The sequence below is a fragment of the Monodelphis domestica genome, chromosome 3 (assembly GCF_027887165.1).
Source record: "Monodelphis domestica isolate mMonDom1 chromosome 3, mMonDom1.pri, whole genome shotgun sequence".
In the NCBI taxonomy this organism is placed as follows: domain Eukaryota; kingdom Metazoa; phylum Chordata; class Mammalia; order Didelphimorphia; family Didelphidae; genus Monodelphis; species Monodelphis domestica.
Window position 1 is genome coordinate 90,643,765 of NC_077229.1, and position 20,502 is coordinate 90,664,266.

General features: G+C 37.6%; 1 protein-coding gene across 5 annotated transcripts in view; it reads left to right on the forward strand.

Annotated features, from left to right (window-relative positions):
- KDM4B (lysine demethylase 4B) overlaps positions 1–20,502 on the forward strand; it is a 308,063-nt gene that overhangs the window by 254,987 nt on the left and 32,574 nt on the right. For 3 of the 5 annotated variants that reach the window (XM_001375298.5, XM_007488941.3, XM_056822464.1), the window contains 3 exons: positions 16,054–16,559; positions 16,986–17,106; positions 19,550–19,728. In XM_001375298.5, the coding sequence (XP_001375335.3) occupies positions 16,054–16,559; positions 16,986–17,106; positions 19,550–19,728 (806 nt within the window). The remainder of the gene's footprint in view (positions 1–16,053; positions 16,560–16,985; positions 17,107–19,549; positions 19,729–20,502) is intronic. The other 2 variants (XM_007488942.3, XM_056822463.1) reach the window with 1 other exon arrangement.

Genomic DNA, 20,502 nt, shown 5'->3' on the forward strand with positions numbered 1-20,502 from the left:
GTTTCAACCACAAGATGAATGGAGTCTTTCCCCCAGTGCTCATTCAGTACTTACTGAAGTGCACCAGCAGTAGATTTGCCCTCTCTCTTTAAGAATTCAATGAAAATAGCTCTTTTTTTTTTTGGCATGGTTGGAAATTTTTGCCAGAGCTATTTTAATTTTGTAAAAATGTGTACATTATAGGAATTACAGTTTTTTAAAAAACATTTCACAAAGAAATGAATTGATATATTTTCTCTGCCCCATTCTAACCAGGATGGCAACTGTTCATAGCTCACAGAAAAATGGGAGTGTGCCTGCCTTCAGTAGATAGACTTCTCTTAATTCCTCTACTCCAGGCTCTTCACCCCACCCACCTCCCCCAATAAATAAGATAAATGCCCCTAGTGGTAAAGAGAGTAGAACTTTTCCTGCAGTTGACATGTAGGATCTTTGTTTTACAATTGGTATTCAGGAAGCCCATGACCCAGGCTGGCTGGAGAAACAGTTTAAGATAATGTTCTAAAATCTCTGCTCTGTCTTAATGTACATTGAATCCTTTGGAATATTCTTTTTTATAAGCAAGGAAAATGTAAGGAAAGCAATAAGATTCTCTACCTCTTGTTTGCAAGGGAGATAGTTAGTGCATTATGATAAATTCCCTAATTTACCCATAAATTCAGTAATCACTATAACAAATGAACTCAAATGCTTATGTCTTCCTTGTATAAGAGGTGGGAAGTAGTATTATATAATTTTTTAAAGGGGGGGTGCAGTTCAGCTTTGATGTTGCCAAGAATTATACAGTTGTTTTTTTAAAAATCACACAGATCTCATGTTTCCAGAACCATAGGATCACAGAATTTTAAAACTAGCTTTTTATTGTTTAGTCATTTTTTAGTTATGTCCAACACTTCCTGACCCCTTTTAGGATTTACTTGGCAAAGATTCTGGAGTGGTTTCCCATTTCCTTTTCTAGCTCATTTTATTTTCATCATCTGATTTTTCTTCTTTATTCTTCCTCTCTCTTACAGAATCAGCCTATATAATAGAGAATTTTTTTTTAAAAAAGAAAAAATAAGCAAAACTTGTCAGTACATTAAAAAAAATATGACTATGCAGTGTTCTACATTCATGGTCCCTCATATCTTCCAAGGAGTATAGGGAGGTGTCTTCGCATATCTCTCTTCGCATATCTCTGGGGAGAATGTTATTTTTTGTACTTTTTCAGCTTTCTCTTTCAGTTGTTTTATAATGATTCTTGCCATTGCCTCTTTTCTTTTCTTGACTGTGCTCATTAAGCTCCACATCAATTCCTGTTTTTCTGCACTCTTGATATTCATTTTTTTTAACAGTATAATAAAACTCTATTAGATTCATGTAACAAAACTCTGGGATATGATGTCAACTAGAAGGCATATAATAAACACTCAATCAGCAAGCATGTATTTAGGGCCTGCTCTGACCAAGTCATTGTACTTGATGTAGCAATAGAAATACTAAAAGAAGAAACACTCCTCAAAGAGCTTCCATTCTATTGGAGGAAATAGTTCCTACATATATGTACTTTAAGGTTCACAAAGCACTTTACACATACTAACTTATTTGATTTTGGGAAGGGTTGAGAAGGAAACAAGCATTTATTAAGCACCAACTCTGTGCCAGATACTGTGCTGAGGACTTAAATGGTATTTTATCCTCAGCATGGATATTTACTAGCTGTGTGATCCTAAGGATGATAACAACATATCTACCACCCAGGATCATACAGCTAGTAAATATCCAGGGCTGGATTTGAACTCAAGTCTTCTGCCTCCACAGCCAATATTCTCTGCACTGATACCATCCAGCTTTAAAAATAGTTATTTATGCTTATTATTTTCCCATTTTTAAAGCTGAGGAAAAGGGCTCAAAAAAGTTAAATGACGTGTGTATTGTCACACAGCTAATAAGTATTGGGAAATTTGTATTTAGGTATCTTTTGGGTATAGTACCTTTCCCAATGCCTTATAACAAAACATCCAAGCTAAAAGGAACCTTGGAACAATGAATGCTAAATAAAGATAGAAGGAACTGTAGAGAGCACCTGCCCCAACCCCCTTATTTCACAGTTAGCGAAACTGAAGTCCGGGATTAAAGAGTGTTTGTTAAAAGAGTCACTATTAGAATAGCAATGGAGCTTTCATGAGTTTTACATCTTGGTGGGTGGCTCCTTAAGCAGGAAAGAAGAGGAAATCTGTTGGCCAGCCCTGTGTTCCATGGAAGTTCCTTCGTGGCCCTCAGATTGGGATTGCTTTCGTCTCTTCACGTTAACAGAACTGTATGTAGGCCAGGCCCATAAATGTTCATATTCCATAGAAGGCCTCTGCCAGGCTCCCAAGTTGCCTTCTTCATAACAGTATCTCATTGATTAATAAACCCTGAAAGCTCTTTGCTTATATAACAATGATAAGTCAAGAATATCTGATTGTCAATGTTCCAGACAATATGGCATTTAAAACCCTCTTTGCTTTTGAATGAATAGAGGAAGGGAAGTCTTGTGTCTTGGTGGCTTTTCTTAGCCACCATCTAAAGCCACATGTCTCTGGACCATGATGTGATGGTGACACCTATAATTATTATAATCTCTTTTCTTGCCCAAGACAAGAGGGCAGCCCAGAGGAAGAAATGAGCCCATCTGTTGCTTTCTAGAGAATGATGAGGGAGTTGGTGCTAGAGTATATTTAGTCCCCAATTTATGAATTGATGATTTGCCAAATTTTGTTTATAAGTCACTTTTGGGGAATTCAAGGTATTTACCGTATAAGTTCTCTGACAGTTGTGGCTATCTCTCCTCTGGCTTGAGTGCCCCTCTTTAGGGAGAAAGGCAGATAGATCTCCTCACCAGCTGGGATCATCATATGGTAATAGAAATTTAGAGCAGGAAAGGACTTTTAAGGTATCTTAGGCTTTGTTTAAAGGGCTTTCCAGTTGTATCACATTTGAAAGTGAAGGTTGGAAAGGGGGAAAGAGAAGAGAATAAGCATTTACATAGCACCGTCTTTGTGCCAAGAACTGTCTTAGGTGCTTTATCATTATTCTCTTGTTTTATTCTCATGATCAACTTGGCAAGATATATGTAGTTATCATCCCCTTTACAACTGAGGAGACTGAGGCAGACAGAGCTTAGTGACTTGTCAGGGTCACACAGCTATTTCATGTTTGAGGGCAAATTTGAACTCAAATCTTCCTAATGCTAAGCTTCTCCACCTCCCTCCCTCTAGGTAGTTTAAATGAAATAGCACCTATCTTACATTTTAAGAGACTAGACTTCACACTCTAGCATTACCTCTTATTGGACATGACCCTGTGCAAGTCTTCCCCATTCTCTGCCTCATCTTTTTTATTTGTAAAATCGGGGTACAATTTAAATATATAAATCTTTTGCCAGGAAAGCACTCTATAAGTCTTAAAGATTCTAGAAATATAAATGATGATGATGATAAGAACAGTAATGATGATAAAGAGGAGGTGGTAGAAAGATTTTTATTAGTGAAACAAATAGTTTTTAATTCATATTTTGAAATTGACCATGGCAAGTTACAGATACAGTGGCCATAAGATTGTTCTGTCCAATGCAATTAAAAAGACATGGTAATATATGTGGATTAGTTTTCCAAATTTGTGTATGAAATTCTATTTATTCCATAATATAGCTAAATTATTTGACTAATAGCCTAAGTGTTGGGAAGAGGGAGGGAGCCTTATGTTGATGGAAGATGAAGACCAGAGCATTTCATCCCCATCCTTTCCTTGTATGAGCTCTTGGTGCAGATTTTGAAATAACTTATTTGCATGTAGTATTTTTTCTCCTACTTCCCTTTCTTTGTCCCTCTCCCTACATCCCCATTTGTCTTAAGCTCCCCATTTTACCCTGACCTGGTCTTCCCCCTCAAACTATACCATTTTCCACATGATTCCTGCTGTACCCCTCCCCCCCCCAATTAAAACCATTTCTTTCAATGTACCCAGGTCTTCATTCAGTATAGGACATATATGTCTTATTTCATACCCATGTGAAAAATATGCCAAGATATATGTATCTTAAAGTGGCTCCCGACCCCTCCCCAATCAAAGTGAATTTTCAGTGGACACTGACATTTTATGCAGAAAGGTATGCTGAAGGTAGAAAACATGCAGGCAATGTTGAAACAGATTTGTTTTTTTGGGAGGGGGTGCTATAAAGAGATCTAATGTGCCCAGGAATGTACTTCTGGATCTGTTCCCTTAACTGGTTCCAGCATTTCTCTACTTCCAAATACACAGATTGACTTTGAAATGCCAATATTTTTCTAAAAGGGATACCATGACAACAACATACCTCCTTCTGTCGTCAGGTGGGCTGTTTATAAGACTGTGGTTTATAAGCTTTAGATCACATGCATTTTTATATCTCTTGTTTCTTTAAAGTCAATTTCAGGGTACAACAAAGCTCTTTGTGCTAGTTGCTAGTCTCATTTCATAAAGATTTTGTAAGAATCATTCAGTTAAATAACCATCGCCTTTTATTTTCACATATCTGGAGTTTGTTGGATAAGGGAACGCATAAAAGTGTATGTAAGTACTACCCAAATAAGAGACTTCTAACAGTTTTTTCCAGGAGTGGCCTTTTTGATGCCTTTACTTCTACCCTAGTGAATGCTTGGTCACTGCTTGCTGAATCTATTACAGTAGCTCTCCAACAGGTTGTCTCTCTTCTAATCTATCTATCATCCATACTTCTGTCCAGAATAATCTTTCTTAAGCATAAATCTCACTCATCTGTGCAAATATTCACAGTGACTTTGGCCTATCCATGGAATTTCAGGCTCTCTTAGCATGACCTTCAGAGCCACAATCAGGTTCTCCCCTGCCTTTCCAGCTTTATCTCATATTGCTCTTCAATGTTGTCCCAGTTCTCACCAAAATGTTCTTTGCACTCTGGACACATCCAACTTGATAAGCACATAGTGAGAACCTATAATCTATATTCACTGTGCTAGGTGCTTGGATTCAAAGATAAAACAAACATAGCCTGGGTCCCCATGTTTTTGTTTTTGTTTTTTGTCTAGGATGTCTTCTCATAAACTTTGTTTCTCCCCTACCTACATTGTGTGCATATAGTAGGCATTTAATGAATGTTTATTAGATGAATGAATAGAAATCTCTCTCTTTTTTTTAAGAATTCAGAACTAAGGTGCTCTCTCACTTGGCTGGTCACTGTTACTCCTGATCCTTTAAGGCTGTTCCTTTTTGGGTCAGCAGAAAGAGGACTAAAACCCAAATCTTTACCCTATTATCAATATAACTTTGGTCAAATTATTCTCCTTATCTGTAAAAGAAGATGGTGTTGTTAGACTCCTACAAGTTCTAAATCTTCTTATCTTTTTTAAAGTGGTGACTTCCAAGCTTTAACTCCTCTATTAAGAGGATCAAATGAAATAGTGTAACTAAAATTATTTGCAAATCTTAAAACTATGATGGAACCATCAATCATTGTTATCATTAACATCATATTTAACTGGAGAGTAGTCAATTCAAGACCTGCTTGTTAAGTATAAATTCCTATAGGAAGATTTTTAATGAATTGAATTGTATTCCTTTAAGTGTGACCACTTTAAAAGAGAATATTGCCAAATTTAGGAGGTTAGCTTTTCCCTTCTGAAGGTATAAGAACATTTTACTGCTATGAGGAATATCTTTTTCTTGAAAATTCATCATTTCCCTTTAGTACTTTGAATGAAAGATAAATCTAATAAATAATGTTGACTAAATAAGTGATCATACTTAGAGATCACCTGAGAAATGGTAATATTATGGGGAATGAGTGACAATTTGAATGTATTTTCTTTTTTGATACCAGCTTTATGTTTTAAAAGCTGTAAGTGCTAAATAACCCCCTAAAAATTACTAGAATGTGCATCTAAATGGCAAACTCTTAACTGGGGAAACATTTTGAACTACTAAGAAAAGGAAATTCCCTGAAATCATGATCTTTTTGACAGAGGGAGATGTTAGAAGCCCTTGATTACAGAACAAAGGCCCCAGAGACCATGTGAAAGCCAAGAACCTATATACTTGATAATAGGGTCTGAAGAACAGAAAGAAGTGAGCTGGACAGTTAATGTGGCTTTGCAGCTAAATGGCTGTCAACATAATGCTTCTTCTAGTGTTGGAGCATCACAGGCATTCTTGTGTTTCTGCCACATGCCAACTATGTGATAGGTCTGCTTTTCAGATCTCAGCACAAATACCTGTTTTATCTTGTAAGTACCATCAGAGGTAGTCTGTGACTGGTACCAAGTAGAAGGGAGAATCCAGGAAGAAAGAGGAAGGAATATTAGAGAGGGGAAGTGTAAAAGAAGTCCAAGTATAGAGGCACAGCAGCAGGAACTAGATCCCTCAATCCTAGTTTAGCAACACCATTTCCCAGACCACTATAAGCTTAAAGGAACACAAAGAGGATGAAGTACTGCTGTACACAGGTGAGAGTAAACTCAAAAAGTGGATCCCTCTCAGATTTACAAGTTGGTCAAGCAGGAAAGTTATGGTCAGCCTGTGATGACCTCCATATGTAACTGAGAGACTGTCAAAGCTATGGTTCACTTCTCTGTCTGTTTGGGTGTCAAACTTCAAGGACTTTGTTGGATTTGGTTTTCTCAGAGGGAGCATGGGTGGAGAGAAATACCTTTTTATGCATCGCAAAACCAGAAGAGTGCTACATACATAATCGAGTAAAAGTTGAATTTGAAATTCAATTCTAATTCTAATTTTCAAATCCAGCTAGTGTTTATGAGTGCTGATTTGTCCAAGGACACTTACCACACATAACTGGGAAAAATGAATGGCACCTCAGTTCAGGTCAGCTGATTGAAGGATGTGTAGAAAAAGCACTACCACCTGCTACCTGAGTATCCTTGGACTAGTTACTTCTCCTCTGGGGCCTCAGGCTCCTCAATATAATGAGTTGACTGGTCTAGGTGACTTCCAAGATCCCTTCAACTAATGAGTCTTTCCTCACACCATGGGTCTATATTAGAGCCGTCCAAAAGATAAAGTGGAAGGAAAATAGGTTCCCAGGGGAAAGCCTAACATTCCTTAAACTGGTTCAGCCTTGTGTATAGAAAGTGTGTGGGTGGGGATGATTTAGTAACTCATTTAATTTGTGAAAACTTATTATGATGATGATGATGACCAAGTTGCTTCTGTCTTTAAGAGGATAGAAAACACTTTGAAAATGAGATTAGATTTAAAGGAGAAATTATTTCCTACATTCTTAGTGAAAACTTCAACAACAAACACCATCTCTTTAAGATTAAAAAAAAGTAGGCAACTAGATAGAATAGTGAGTAGATAGAGCATTGGTCCTGGAGTCAGAAAGTTCTGAGTTCAAATCTGAAATCAAACTTATTATCTGTGACCCTGGTCATCTGCTCCAGATTCCTCACCTGTAAAATAAGGATCATAATAGCACTGACCTCCCAGAACTATTGTGAGGATTCAATGAGATAATATTTGTAAAGTACCTTACAGAACCTTAAAAGTGCTAGGTAAATGCTCTAATGTTACTGCTTTACTATCTGTTTGTCTTATACAGTATTCCTATCAAATCAAGTCTAAGCCGATCCCATCTCTAAGCTGCTTTCTACTGCTACACAGTGCACAATACCTTGCACATAGTAGGCTCTTAACAAACGTTTATTGAATGACTGACCTCAGCATGGATCCACAATCTTTTTCATATACTCAAATAACCTTTGTGCAGTAACAATTCCTGCCCCTGTTCAGGGACTTAAACTACTTCTTCTTTCTCTTTTTCCCAGCCTCCTTTCCTTGTAGCTGGGATTTAAAATTAAAATAGAGGGTAGAACTTGAAGTTTAGAAGACCTTAGCTCAAATTCAGCCTGACACCTATTAGCCGGGTGTCCTTGGGCAAGTCACTTAACCCTGTTTGCCTTTGTTCCCTCATCTGTAAAGAAATAATAATAGCACCCACCAACTGTTAGCATTATGTAGTCTAACCTCATCATTTTACAGATGAAGAAATTGAAAACCCAGGACTCATTCAAAGGCCACAAGTGGCAGCTGAATGATTAGGTCAGCTAAATCCATGTCCTACTCGAAGAGAGGAAGAGTTCTAGATGAGAGAGCATCTGGAGGGTCAAATCAGTAAGCATTTATTAAGTTCTTAATATAGCAAGCATAGAGGATACCAGTGGAAGGGAAAAAAAAAGGCTTTCACTGCCCTTGAGGATTTTACATTCTGATGGAGAAAGACTACCCATTAAAAAAAAAAAGCTAGAAAAGGAAGGAATATGGGATGGGGAGAAAAGTCCATGGAATCAGAAGCTGGACCAGGATGTCAAGAAGAGTAAAGGCATCAATGTAGCTTCTGAGTCATAATATTGGAAGATTAGGAAACAGCATCTCTTCTCTCCTATTAAAATCCAACACCAACTTGTATATAATGAAGAGGTGCCCCAAGAAAGCCTAGTATATCAGTTGCTGTGGTTTTTGCAGTTGTCCCTTTTCCAACAGTCTGTACCATAAGTGTGCTCCAAAATGATATGTTCTTTGTACCAGGAGCTGGTTCTGCTCTAGTAAATTTTGAGGGCTGCAGGATTTGGAGCCTCAACAGAGAAAGAGTTGGGTAGCAGTCGCTTCTCAGCCTGCAGAGTGGAAAAGATATTGATTGATGGACTAGGCTGGCAGATGGCAGACATTTTAAATACAAGGTGTCTGAGATGTTCAAAAGAGGCATCTTCTGTTGGCCCTAAGGTAATGTTGGTCTCCTCCCATTTATACCTGGAGTCTGTTTTTAAATTCTAGTATTTCAGTCTAATTTAATTGAGTGAGGTCCTTGTAAAATAGATCTTACATCATCTTAACACACCATTAAAAGTTTTAAATAAAAGTCCCTAGTTATTAGCTCAAACTGGTCATTTGAAAATCAATATAATTAGATGGGCCTCAACTCTGTTTTCCTTTTTAAATTTTTATCTCACATTTTCAAATATAGAGAGTAAATATGCTCTATTGTAGGATTAGGGAGAAATTCAATTTGACTTTCATTCAATATTTTTGTTTCTCTAAGGAAATTTAATAGGCCTCTCTCCATGATACTACAAAGCTGTTTAGCTAAAGGGCTGCTTTCAAAAATATGACAGTAACTATTTGGGTTAACCTTGTTGCCATTTTTATAAATTAGTCTAAATAAGACCATCAGACCGTAGCCTTCTGGGAAATGCCCAGATTCAGATATCAGCCTAAATGACCCAAGCTACGAGTCCTAACAACTTCATCCTCCTCTGAGTTTAATCATTTTATGGTGTCCAGTTATTGTGTGTCTGCTTATCTGATTTTGTGCTGTGTGGGAAACCTGGAGAACACTTTGCTGATAAATATAATGGTTACTTCTTTATTGGGAGCTGGTCTGTAAATCTTCATTATTAGCTGAACACTCCCCACTTTGGATCATCTTTTCCCACACCCATCTTTTGGTGATGACCAATTTGACCTTTCTTGTGGGGATGGGGGTGAGAAACAAGCTCTTACTGAACATATTAAGGGCTGGTATCTCCATTATTATCCCTATTATTTTCTTTTGAATGAAGAGAGAACTTTATTCATCAGTTTGGAGGAGGACTTACAGGGGGGGGGAAGGAACATATTTCTTTGTCAATGTAATTATAATGTAGTTAAAGGAATTGTCTGTCACAATCCAGAGATTTACTTTAGGGGCAGAGAAATTTTATCTTTGCAGTTCTGGAAAGGCTCAGAATCAAATTAGGCAGCCTGATAATTTTAGTGTGTCTCTAAGAAGGGAATTAGAAATAGTGAAGAGTCAGGGCAGAGAGAGTGGGAGATGTTCTTTTGTTTCATGGGTAATCCCTTGTCTCTCTTAAAAAATATTGGGGCATCAGCCTGCCAGAGGACATTGTGTATAGTCCCAGCTGCCTAACAGAGATGTCGACAACATGCAACTCAAATAAATGCCAGCAACAGCTGAGGAAAGAGAAATGTAAGCAGCATTCAAAACGACCAATAACCAATGCCAAAATTGCTATGCTGGTAGAATTGGGTCTGCTCTGTGATTAATTAATTTCTTTAAGGCTTTTCTGTTAAATAATCTGTAGTGGACTTTCCTATGTAATGGAAAGAATGATGGAGTTGATGTTCCATTAGTACAATTTATTCATTTTGTATGATTGCCAAGGGATCTTAATAATGCTCTAAGGAAAATTAGGTGGTGCAATGGACAGAATATTGAACCTGGCCTCAGAAAGACCTGAGTTCAGTTATGGCCTCAGACACCAGCTCTGTAACCCTGGGCAGATCACAACTTTAATTTGCCTCAGTTTCCTCATCTGCAAGATGGGGAAAATAATAGTACCTCCAACCCAGGATTGTTTTGAGGATCAAATGAGATGATTATAATGTACTTTACACAGTGTTTGACACATATTAAGTGCATGTAAATGTTAACTTTTATTATTAACTATTACTATTGCTTAGAGGCAGCTGGTGACTGTGGATAGAGTACTGGGACCAGAGTCAGGAAGATCTGAGTTCAAATTCAGCCTCAAACACTTCTAGCTGTGTGACTCAGGGCAAGTCACTTAATCCTCATTACATAGACCTTATTGCTCTTTTGCCATGGAACCAATACACAGTATTGGTCCTAAGGTCAAATGGAAGGGTTTTAAAAAAAAGTGCTTAGCGTGCCTGGTGCTTAATAGTTCTTTATACTTTATTCCCTTCCCCATGGCACCACTCCTCCTATCCTTGAGACAGAAGATAGTAGAAATGAGAAAATTGGTTGTAGAAATATCTTGCTTATCATAAGATGTTCAGTGAATCTTTTGTAACTGAATTAATGGGAGAAGGGACTGTCACTGAGGTAAAAACTGGGATAAAAGAGGTTAAATAGTAACACCTTTAGATAACCCTTTAAGGTTTATGAGGTGATAGACTTTTCCTTTTGAACATTGGTCTGAGCCTGTTTTGGTTAGCCAATCTTGGACTTTTCCAAGCATAATGCAAAGTGTGGTGGTCTTGGAATTGGCATACTTGGTTTCAAAACCTGTAGCTGGTTTTTAGCTTATAACCATGATATTAGGCACTCAACTTTTTGAATCCTAAGTCTCCTTACTCCCACCTTACCCTTGGGGGTGGGGAAGAGATAAGAGAAATGAGATCTGCTATTACTATCACCACCACTGCTACTACAATACATCTTCCCTATAATTTAAAAATATATCCTTCTAGAAATAGTGAAAGAAGAAAGGGCAGAATTAAAAGAGGAAATCAAAATGATGGAGTATACATAGGTGTTAATAATCATAACTCTGAATGTGAATGGGATGAACTCAACCATAAAACAGAAGCAAATAGCAGAGTGGATAAAAAACCAAAATCCTACCCATATGTCTACAAGAAACACATGAGGCAGGTAGACACTCACAGGGTTAAAGGTAAGAGGCTGGAGCAGAATTTGTTGGGCATCAACTGAGTTTTAAAAGAAGGCAAGAGTCACAATCATGACATCTGACAAAGCCAAAGTAAAAAAAGATCTGATTAAAAGTGTTAAGGAAGGTAATTACATCCTGATAAAAGGCAGTATTGATAATGAGGAAATATCAGTACTCAACATGTATGTACTATATAGCATCCAGATTTTTAAAGGAGAAACTATTGGAGCTTAAGAAGGAAATAGATAGTAAAACTATACTAGTGGGAGACCTCAACCTTTCTCTTATCAGATCTAGAGAGATCAAACAAAAAAAAATATGAAAGAAGTAAGCTATGTGAATGAAATTTTAGAAAAATTAATAGTTAATAGATACATGGAGAAAAATAAATAGGGATAAGAAGGAATATACTTTCTTTTCAGCAGCACATGGTACATTTACAAAGATTGACCATGTACTAGGGCATAAAAACATTGCAAACAAATGCAGAAAAGCAGAAATAACAAATGCAATTTTTTCTGATCGTAATGTGATAGAATTTATAATTAGTAAGGGTACATAGAGAGGCAAATTAAAAATTAATTGGAAATTAAATAATCTTATTCTCTAAAATATATCCTTCTAGTTGAATCTAAGCCCTTTGAGGGCAAGAACTATTTTTGCATCCCTGGTGCCTAGCACAGTGGTGTGGTGGATTAAATTGATTTAATTAGGATTGAATTGAACTGAAGAAATAGAATGTATAGATAGCAAAAAGAATTCTGAGTTGTTAGGTGATTCATATAAAGTGAAACATGCATTCTTTCTTCTTTTGTTTTCTTTTCCTTCCTATATTAGGCTTGTTTCTGTGAATCATAAAGCTTAAATATATTTCTAGTAATAGCAAAAAGTCTGCATTTTGGTGTTGGTTCTTTTTGATGCATTTTTTGATTATTTGTTTGCTGTGTGATTTAGAACAAATCATTTCCTTTTTCTAGCCCTCAATTTCCTAATCAATAAAAGGAGGGTCTTGAACTACATGGTCTTAAGAAATATTAGAGTCATCCTGGCTCCTCTTCATAGTCTTGTGAATTTTTGGTCTTTACAAACACCCTGTGGGGTAGATAAGATTGATGTTGTTAACTTGATTTTCTTCTGTACTTTGGAGAGCTGTCATTTCATTCATTTGTAGATACTCCTTCCATCAATACATTGTAGTCACTCTATAACTCAGTGCATGTTTTGAAAAGCTAAAAACTGAAAAGTTCTTTGCCCTTCCTTCAGCATAAGAGCCTCTGATGGCAGGCACAGCCTGTCACCTGACTTGATCTTCTTTTGGGGGTAAGAATATAAGTGATTCCCGAGAGTTGTGACCAGAATTAGTACCAGAAATCATTTGCTGGTTCAAACTCAGCCCCATTTAACTGGTATATATTGAACTGTATATTAAAAATGGGGGGGGGGGCAGTCCTCGAACATTTCGTCACCCTCTTGGAAGCTGTAATTTGCCCACATTTTCACTTGTAATGGGGTGCTGAGATATTATGAGTTCTAGTACTGGCTCCCTTTCTTGCTTTTTTCCCCCCAGTGTATTTAATGTCCCATTAATTTTCCTACTTAGAACTGTTCAGTGTGCCCCTAAAGTCTACCAAATAAAATCTAGACTTCTTGGCCTGATAGTCAAGTTCCTCTGTAACCTGGATTCCCTTTAAATTCTGAGCCTATGCACCTCCCCACACTATCTCATACTGTTCCCTTCTATGTGTGCTTCTTCCAAACTGTATTTAACTTGCTATTCTTTGTACTCTGTATTTTTCCCAATTCCATGCCCATGTCTCCATTGTTCTAATATCTAGAGTTTCCTCTTTCCCATGTCTGCCTTTTGGAATTCTACTCATCCTCCATTACCTCCAATTCTTGTCCCCATTCCCAAACTTTACCCTAACCTTTTCTAGGATGCTGCTTCAAATTGAGAAAGCTTTCCTTCTGCCAACCTTGCATAGTACTTTTGACCTGTCTTATGCTTTCATTCTATTTTTTTTTGTATCATAATTACATAATACCATGTTTTGTATGTAAGTATGTATCATATGTTCCCTGATAGATTGTGAACTTTTTGCAAGCCATAACTATGTCTTAATTATATCTCTCTCAGTGTACAGTATTTATTTTTTTCACATAGTGGATTTTTAACAAAATGGTTATTAAATGAATCAATGAACTCAGAGATTTTCCTGCCTATGAAATATGATGACTATTTTATCCCATAAATACTTGGAAATACAAATTTAAAAAGATATCCAATTACATATCAGCACTGGCATAATAGCATTTTCTGGGAGTAATAAGCTTATTTAATAAAATGACTTCTTAATTTAATAAATTAATGTTTCCATTAACCCATTGAACTTTATTTCTCTTGATTGCCTAATATGAACTCTGCTCAAGTTAAGTCTGCCTCCTTTTCATTGTCTTCCCATGGTCCTCATTCCCTTCCCCATTCCATGTTCATTCTTGCTTCCACATCTAAGCACATAGCATTACCACCTTTTAGATGCCCTTCCTTTTCCCCCTCTACTTACTCCAAATCCTGTCAGTCCTTCAAAGTTCCTGTTCTTCCTGAAGTTTCCTTCAAGATTTCCAGTCCCCAGTAGTGCATTCATTCACTAAAAATAAGGTACCTACTATCTACTGTGCAAAGTACTAGGCAAAATAAAAAATTTATTCAACCAATAAGCATGCATTATAAACACCCACTATGTACCAGGCACTGTGTTTAAGCACTGATGGTACAAAAAGAGGCAAGAGGTAGTTCTTGGCATCAAGAAGCTCACAGTCTAATGGGGGAGAAAACCATGCAAACAAAATATATACAACACAATAGGAAGCTATTAACAGAGCAAAGGCATGGAAATTAAGACAGCATTTCTGACTTTATAGAACTCAGTCTAGTTAAAGGGATAACATGAACAAAATCATGCTTTATGTTATGTTTTAAATGCTTATATAGAATTGTAAAATGTACTAGTCAGCAAGTAATTTATTAAGCACCTATTATGTACCAGCCGCTGTGTTAACCACGTTAGAAATGTGTACTGTCCCTTTGATCCTCACAGCAGCCAGATGAGGGAGATAGATGTCTTATTGGCCCTATTTTACAGTTGAGGAAACAGGGCAGACAGAGGGTATGTGACTTGCCTAGGGTCAGACAGCTTAGCTGGATCTAAACTCAAGGCTTCCTGCCTTTATACCTGCACTCTTATCCACTGCATTCCCTAGCTGGGAAAGATGACATTTGAATTAACCTTTAAAAAGGAGGCTTATGAATGTAAAGTAAAGAGATAGTGAGAGTGGAGGGCATCCAGATGTAGGGAGCAGTTTGATTAAAGGCACTTGGAGATGTAGTTGGAGAACTGAGAGCAGGTCCATTTAATTAGGACATAGAGTATGTGAAGGGCTGTGATAGAGAGGTAAGACTGCAGAGGTATTGTAATGTCCTTTGAAAGATTCAGTAGAACTTTTAACATCAGCCACAGGATGACATTAAACAGGGTGTTCCGAAAGGTTTTAAGCTACTTAATCCTAAAACTGCACTAAGGCTTTTGGAACACCATATAAGAGATTATTTTAGCAGTAGTATGGATGGATTGAAAGAGGAGAAAGCAAGATCTCTTAGGAGGCTTTTTTCAATAGTTTAGAATGGGGGTAGTAAAGGTTTTGCTATAAGGCAAAGAATATAAAGGTGAGAATGGAGAAGCAGCAATAAATATGAGGGATATTTTGGTGATAGAATGAGCAGAGGCCACAGTCAAAAATAGTTGGACTTGTTCTTTTGGACTACTGGAATCAAATCCAAATAGAAATGGGAGCCACTAAACAGTATGAAAGGATGCCTACAGGCAACATATTGACTCAGTTTTTAAATGCAAATTACCTTTTGGTTTATCATTTTTGTTTACCTTGTTAAATAATTCCCAATTACATTTTAATCTGGTGTGGGCCACAATTGGGAGTGTTGAAGCCATTTCACCCCTCCTGTATAGACCATATCATTTAATATTATATTATTTATTGCTTTACCCACTGAATGTTTAATGTATATATCATGTATGCCCAGCTAGATTCTTTTTTTTTCCCAAACCCTCACCTTCTATCTTAGAATCAATGCTGTGTATTGGTTCCAAGGCAGAAGAGTACTAAGAGCTAGGGAATGGGGGTTAAGTGACTTGCCCAGGGTCACACAACTAAGTGTCTGAGGCCAGATTGGAACCCAGGACCTCCTGTTTCTGGGCCTGGCTCTCAATTCACAAAGCCACCCAGCTGCCTCCTACCCACCTAGATTCTAAGTCCCTTTTGAGCAAAGTCTCATATCTTAGATGAATTTATATTCCTCATTACTCCTGATAAAATATTCAGCCTGCACTCAGGATCTAGAATTGAATGGCTCCTTAGAGATCATCTTTTCCAAACTCCTCATTCTAAAAGATGAGTGAACAAAGGTCAAGAAGAGTGACATGACCTTTCTCCTCAGGAAATTCTTGTTGTTGATGGCTTACTAGAAAATGTTGATTCCTGTCAGTAATACACTTTTAATTTCTTGGACCAGGGGATGGTAAGACCAAGATCCGTGCTCCCAGGGCCAAAAGTGATAAGAAGAAGAAGCACCACCACCACCACCACCATCACCACCATCACCACCCACCTCAGCCGCCTCAGTTGTTGTCACCTCCACCCCAGATCTGTACAGATGAAGATGTCCCCCCACCGCTGCCTCCCATATTGGAACCCCCTATATTAGCACCAGTATCTACTGCCACAGAAGAAATTTTTCCCTTAGCTGCCCCCCTCAACATTGTTCACCCTTCGGAGGTGCCCAGTGAAGAGGATGACTTTAAGCCTCGACCTATCATTCCTATGCTTTATGTGGTTCCACGGACCAATAAGGTGGTATTTGACAAAGAGCGTGTATCTTGCCAGCAGACACTTGAGCACTTTGCTCAGAAGGGCCAGATTTGGAGGGAACAGACTGTCCCCATGGAGCTCACAGTGAAGGAAGAAGAAAGGATTGAAACTGAGCAGGTGGAGGTCAATCCCAAAGCCAGTGAGGTTCAGGTAATGTCATGGGGAAAGAGGGTAGATAATTTTGGCTTAAGCAAACAGTAATCATTAGTACTCCAGGAGAAAATCCTTCTTAGTTAGGTTAATCTTTTTTGTTCATTATGAGCAGAATTTGAACTAGCAACATGAAGACTGAGAAAAAGTATGGAATTTAGCTCAGTGGGGTTGTCTAGAGAGCTGTTAGCTAGTTGCCATTTTAGGCCTTTGAAGGAGGTTTCACCCTTCTTTAACTGATGTTATGAATGGTATCACACCAGTAAGGGGCTGCTGGCTATTCTTAGTATAGTACATTATTGCCCTTGACCAAGGGTGGGGAACAAAAACAGGATTATAGTTTCTCTGAAATAATAGGTAAGCCTAAGTCAGGTACTGAACATTGATTCTCAAAGCATTTCTTTTAAGTAGTTTTTATTTTTACAGGCCCCATCTACATTTTCTAAATTGAAAATGGAGATCAAGAAGAGCCGGCGTCATCCTCTGGGTAAACCACCAACTCGATCCCCACTGTCTGTTGTCAAACAAGAAGGCTCAAGTGATGAGGGTGAGTGTAAATTTGCCTTAAGTCCACTACTGACACAACATCTGACCTAGCAGTAGTTTGATAAAGTATGCTAAAATTTATGATGTGGTTTCCATAAATTGAGTACAGAAGAAAGAAATAAAGTATCTTTGGCATCATTAATTGAAGTTTTAAATATTGACTTATACATTGTTATAACATTTTGTCTGAGCTTGAATATATGATAATGCATAGATCATAGATGCTTAGAGTGGAAAAGAACTTTTTGAACACAAATAGTATCCTAACTGACTGGTTTGGGGGATAGTCTGTGAAAAGTTAGAAAAATAGAATGCAAGAAGCTAGATTTAGGGAACCACTAGAAAGTCTATTTGCCCTAGAAAACCAGGTGCTTTGGCAATAAGTAATATAAAGCATAACTGAAATGATAAACAAAGCTAGATTGTGGAGTGCTTTGAATACTAGGATGAGGAGTTTATATTTTATCATAAAGGAAATGGGGAACCACCAAAATTTTTTGAACAAGGCAGTCATAGTCAGATCTGTGAGGCTGTGTAGAGGATTAATTGGGGAGGCAGGAAATGTCAATGTGAGCAAAGTGGAAGCAGTTGGTTTAATTTGGCTTGGGTTGGTTGTTTGACTTTGGCCAGCCCCCTGCCAACTCCTCTTTGAGAAGCCTCAGCAGGTAGGGAAGAGGTGTTGAGGTGGTAACAGTAACAAGTGCTGTTTCTAACAGAAGTGGGGAAGTTCATTCCTATGGTTATAGATCTTGAGAGTAAGACTTTCAGTTTAGGCCTTCAGTTTAAACCTAAGCCAGGTACTTCCCTTCTCTGGGGCTCACTTTCCTTATTTAAAAAATGAAGCGGTTGGACTAAATGAGCTGGAGTTACTTCCAGATCTAAATCATTGGTCCTGTAATCCTAAATATAAGGGATAGGAAAAGGCAGCAGCAGAGAAGGTGATGGTTGAATACTCAAACATCAGTGAAATGGAGTTTGGCAAGGAACATTGGGGAAAAGCAGGCAATGCATTGGAAAGGAGTAAGTAGTTTGTTCATGATCACCTAGTATTTTTTAGGGATAGAACCAGAACCCAAGTTTTTCAGATTCCAAGACAGGGACCATGTCTAACCTAGTCTTTATGTCTCCCATAATGGTGACCACAATGCTCTCTACTCAGCAGACATTTAATATTCAGTAAGCATATATCAAAAAATCAAACTATTATATGTTGGGCCTATATATCTGTTAAGCCTTTTTATATAGAAAACATATGCAGATAAATACTTTCTATCTGCCTCAGTTTCCTTTTGCTATAAAATGGAAGTAATGATGACACTTCCCAGTGTTGTTGTAAGGATCAAATGAGATAAAACCTATAATAAAAACACTTAGCACAGTGCCCTGACACATATATACGGTGGTGCTATATAAATAATAGTTATTATTATTATAAATGTAAAATGTTAACAATAAATAAAAGAACAAAAAAGTTCTTGGGGAGTAGAATGGATTGGGATAGGGAGGCCATAGCCAATGGAGGAATCAGGATAAACTTTATGTAGAAAATAACACTTGAGCTGAGCCTTTAAGGAAGCAAGGGTGTGAATAAATGAACAAAGAGATTCAAACTCTCTCCATACAATTCAGTAGTGCAGATTCCAGACAGGAGATGCCCATATCTATCTGCCTACTCTAAGAGTCCAAACTCAAGTCAACAAGAACGTATTGTGTATCTACTATGTGCCTAGTACTTTGTTAAGTGCTGGAGATATAAGGAGAGGCAAAAAGGATTCCCCCTCAAGGAGCTTCCAGTCTTGGTCATAGAAAAAGTAGAGTGGAGACAACATGAAAACAACTTTGTACACACACAATATTGACAGGATAAATCAGAGATAATGAAAGACCAGGAAAGTTTCTTTCAAAGGGTGAGATATTAGTTGAGATTTAAAGAAAGCCAGGAGATAGAGAGGAAAAGAGACTTGAGGCCCCAGCTCCAGTGTCCATCAGTTCCATTTAGCAGCTACTTTGTGTAGGACAAATTATTGGGTGCTAGCATTACCATATAAATATCATGTAAGTGTATATGATACAGTTATCTATGTGTCTGATCACTTTTCTCAACTGTAAATTCTAGAAGGACAGGAACCTTGTTATGTGAACTTTTCATCTCCCCAAGTACTTAGCACAGTATTGTGTACATGTAGGTATTTAATCAATGTTGGGTGAATTCTATAGGTTGTGCATGTACATCCTGAATTCAGTTAAAAGTATATACTTCAGGCAAAAGCAATGGAATGCACTCTGATTAATAATCTCTTTTGTAGGTTGTTTTTGAGGTGTATTTTTTTTATTGGCACTAAAGATTTGCTCCCTACTTCTCTTATCCCTTTTTTTCCTTTTATTCCACTTAAAAAAAAAATCCCCTTTCTTCCTCTCCCATTCCTGCTCTCATTTCATTCTAGAAGCGTTTCCCTTCTCTGGAGAAGAGGATGTGAGTGACCCTGAGGCCTTGAAGTCTTTACTTTCCCTCCAGTGGAAAAATAAAGTGCATAACTTCCAGGCAGAGAGGAAGTTCAATGCGGCTGCAGCCCTAGTAGAGCCATATTGTGCTGTCTGTACTCTCTTCTACCCATATAACCAGGTAATTGCCACCTTGCTGAGAATTTTTTTTTTCAGCACAATTGTGGCAAAGTGTATTTTTAATGTCTTCTTATCTTCTATTGGTACTGGTGATTGCTTTACTTAAAGAAAGCTCAGAGTTGAATTTTTATAGGTTTAAGAATATACTTCTAAAAATTAAAAGTCAGGTCATTTTAGTACAATGTAGTAGGTGGGACCTTCATCGACATCTTTTTTTTTTTCTGTACCTTGTCATCTATGGTAGGCAGCCTTTGTCTCTTAAAGGTTGTTATGCCAGGGGAAAACAAATTCTGATGGATCTCACCAAGGTGGAAAGGCTTTGGTTATATCTGTTGTCTAAGAACAGTTCTAGCTAAGTTCAAGGAGGTTCCCTACCAAAGTATTGGTTTCTGATAATTCATTTTTTGGCCGAATAAACCATATAATATAGGCATGGAATGTTATCTACGAAATCATAGCTGTTTTAAAGTGTTGAAAACCTAAGTAGAAGAGAGATGGCAGTGGTCCTGAATTGGCATGGAAAATCTCCCACATACTTCCTCCTTCGACATTCTGTAGTATTCTTGGAGAAGAAGTCTGTCAGTCTGACATGGTAATCAGAGTCTTGAATGAAATGGTCAGTATTTGAACCTCTTGATTAATATGGCACTTAACCTAAGAGGAAGTGTTCCCAGTAGGTAGGAGGAGAAAGTCTTGTAGCTCTGAAAACAACTCTAATGGTAGTTTTCCATTTTTTATAAATAGGTAATTTCAGTAAAACTAATAGAGAGGGCTA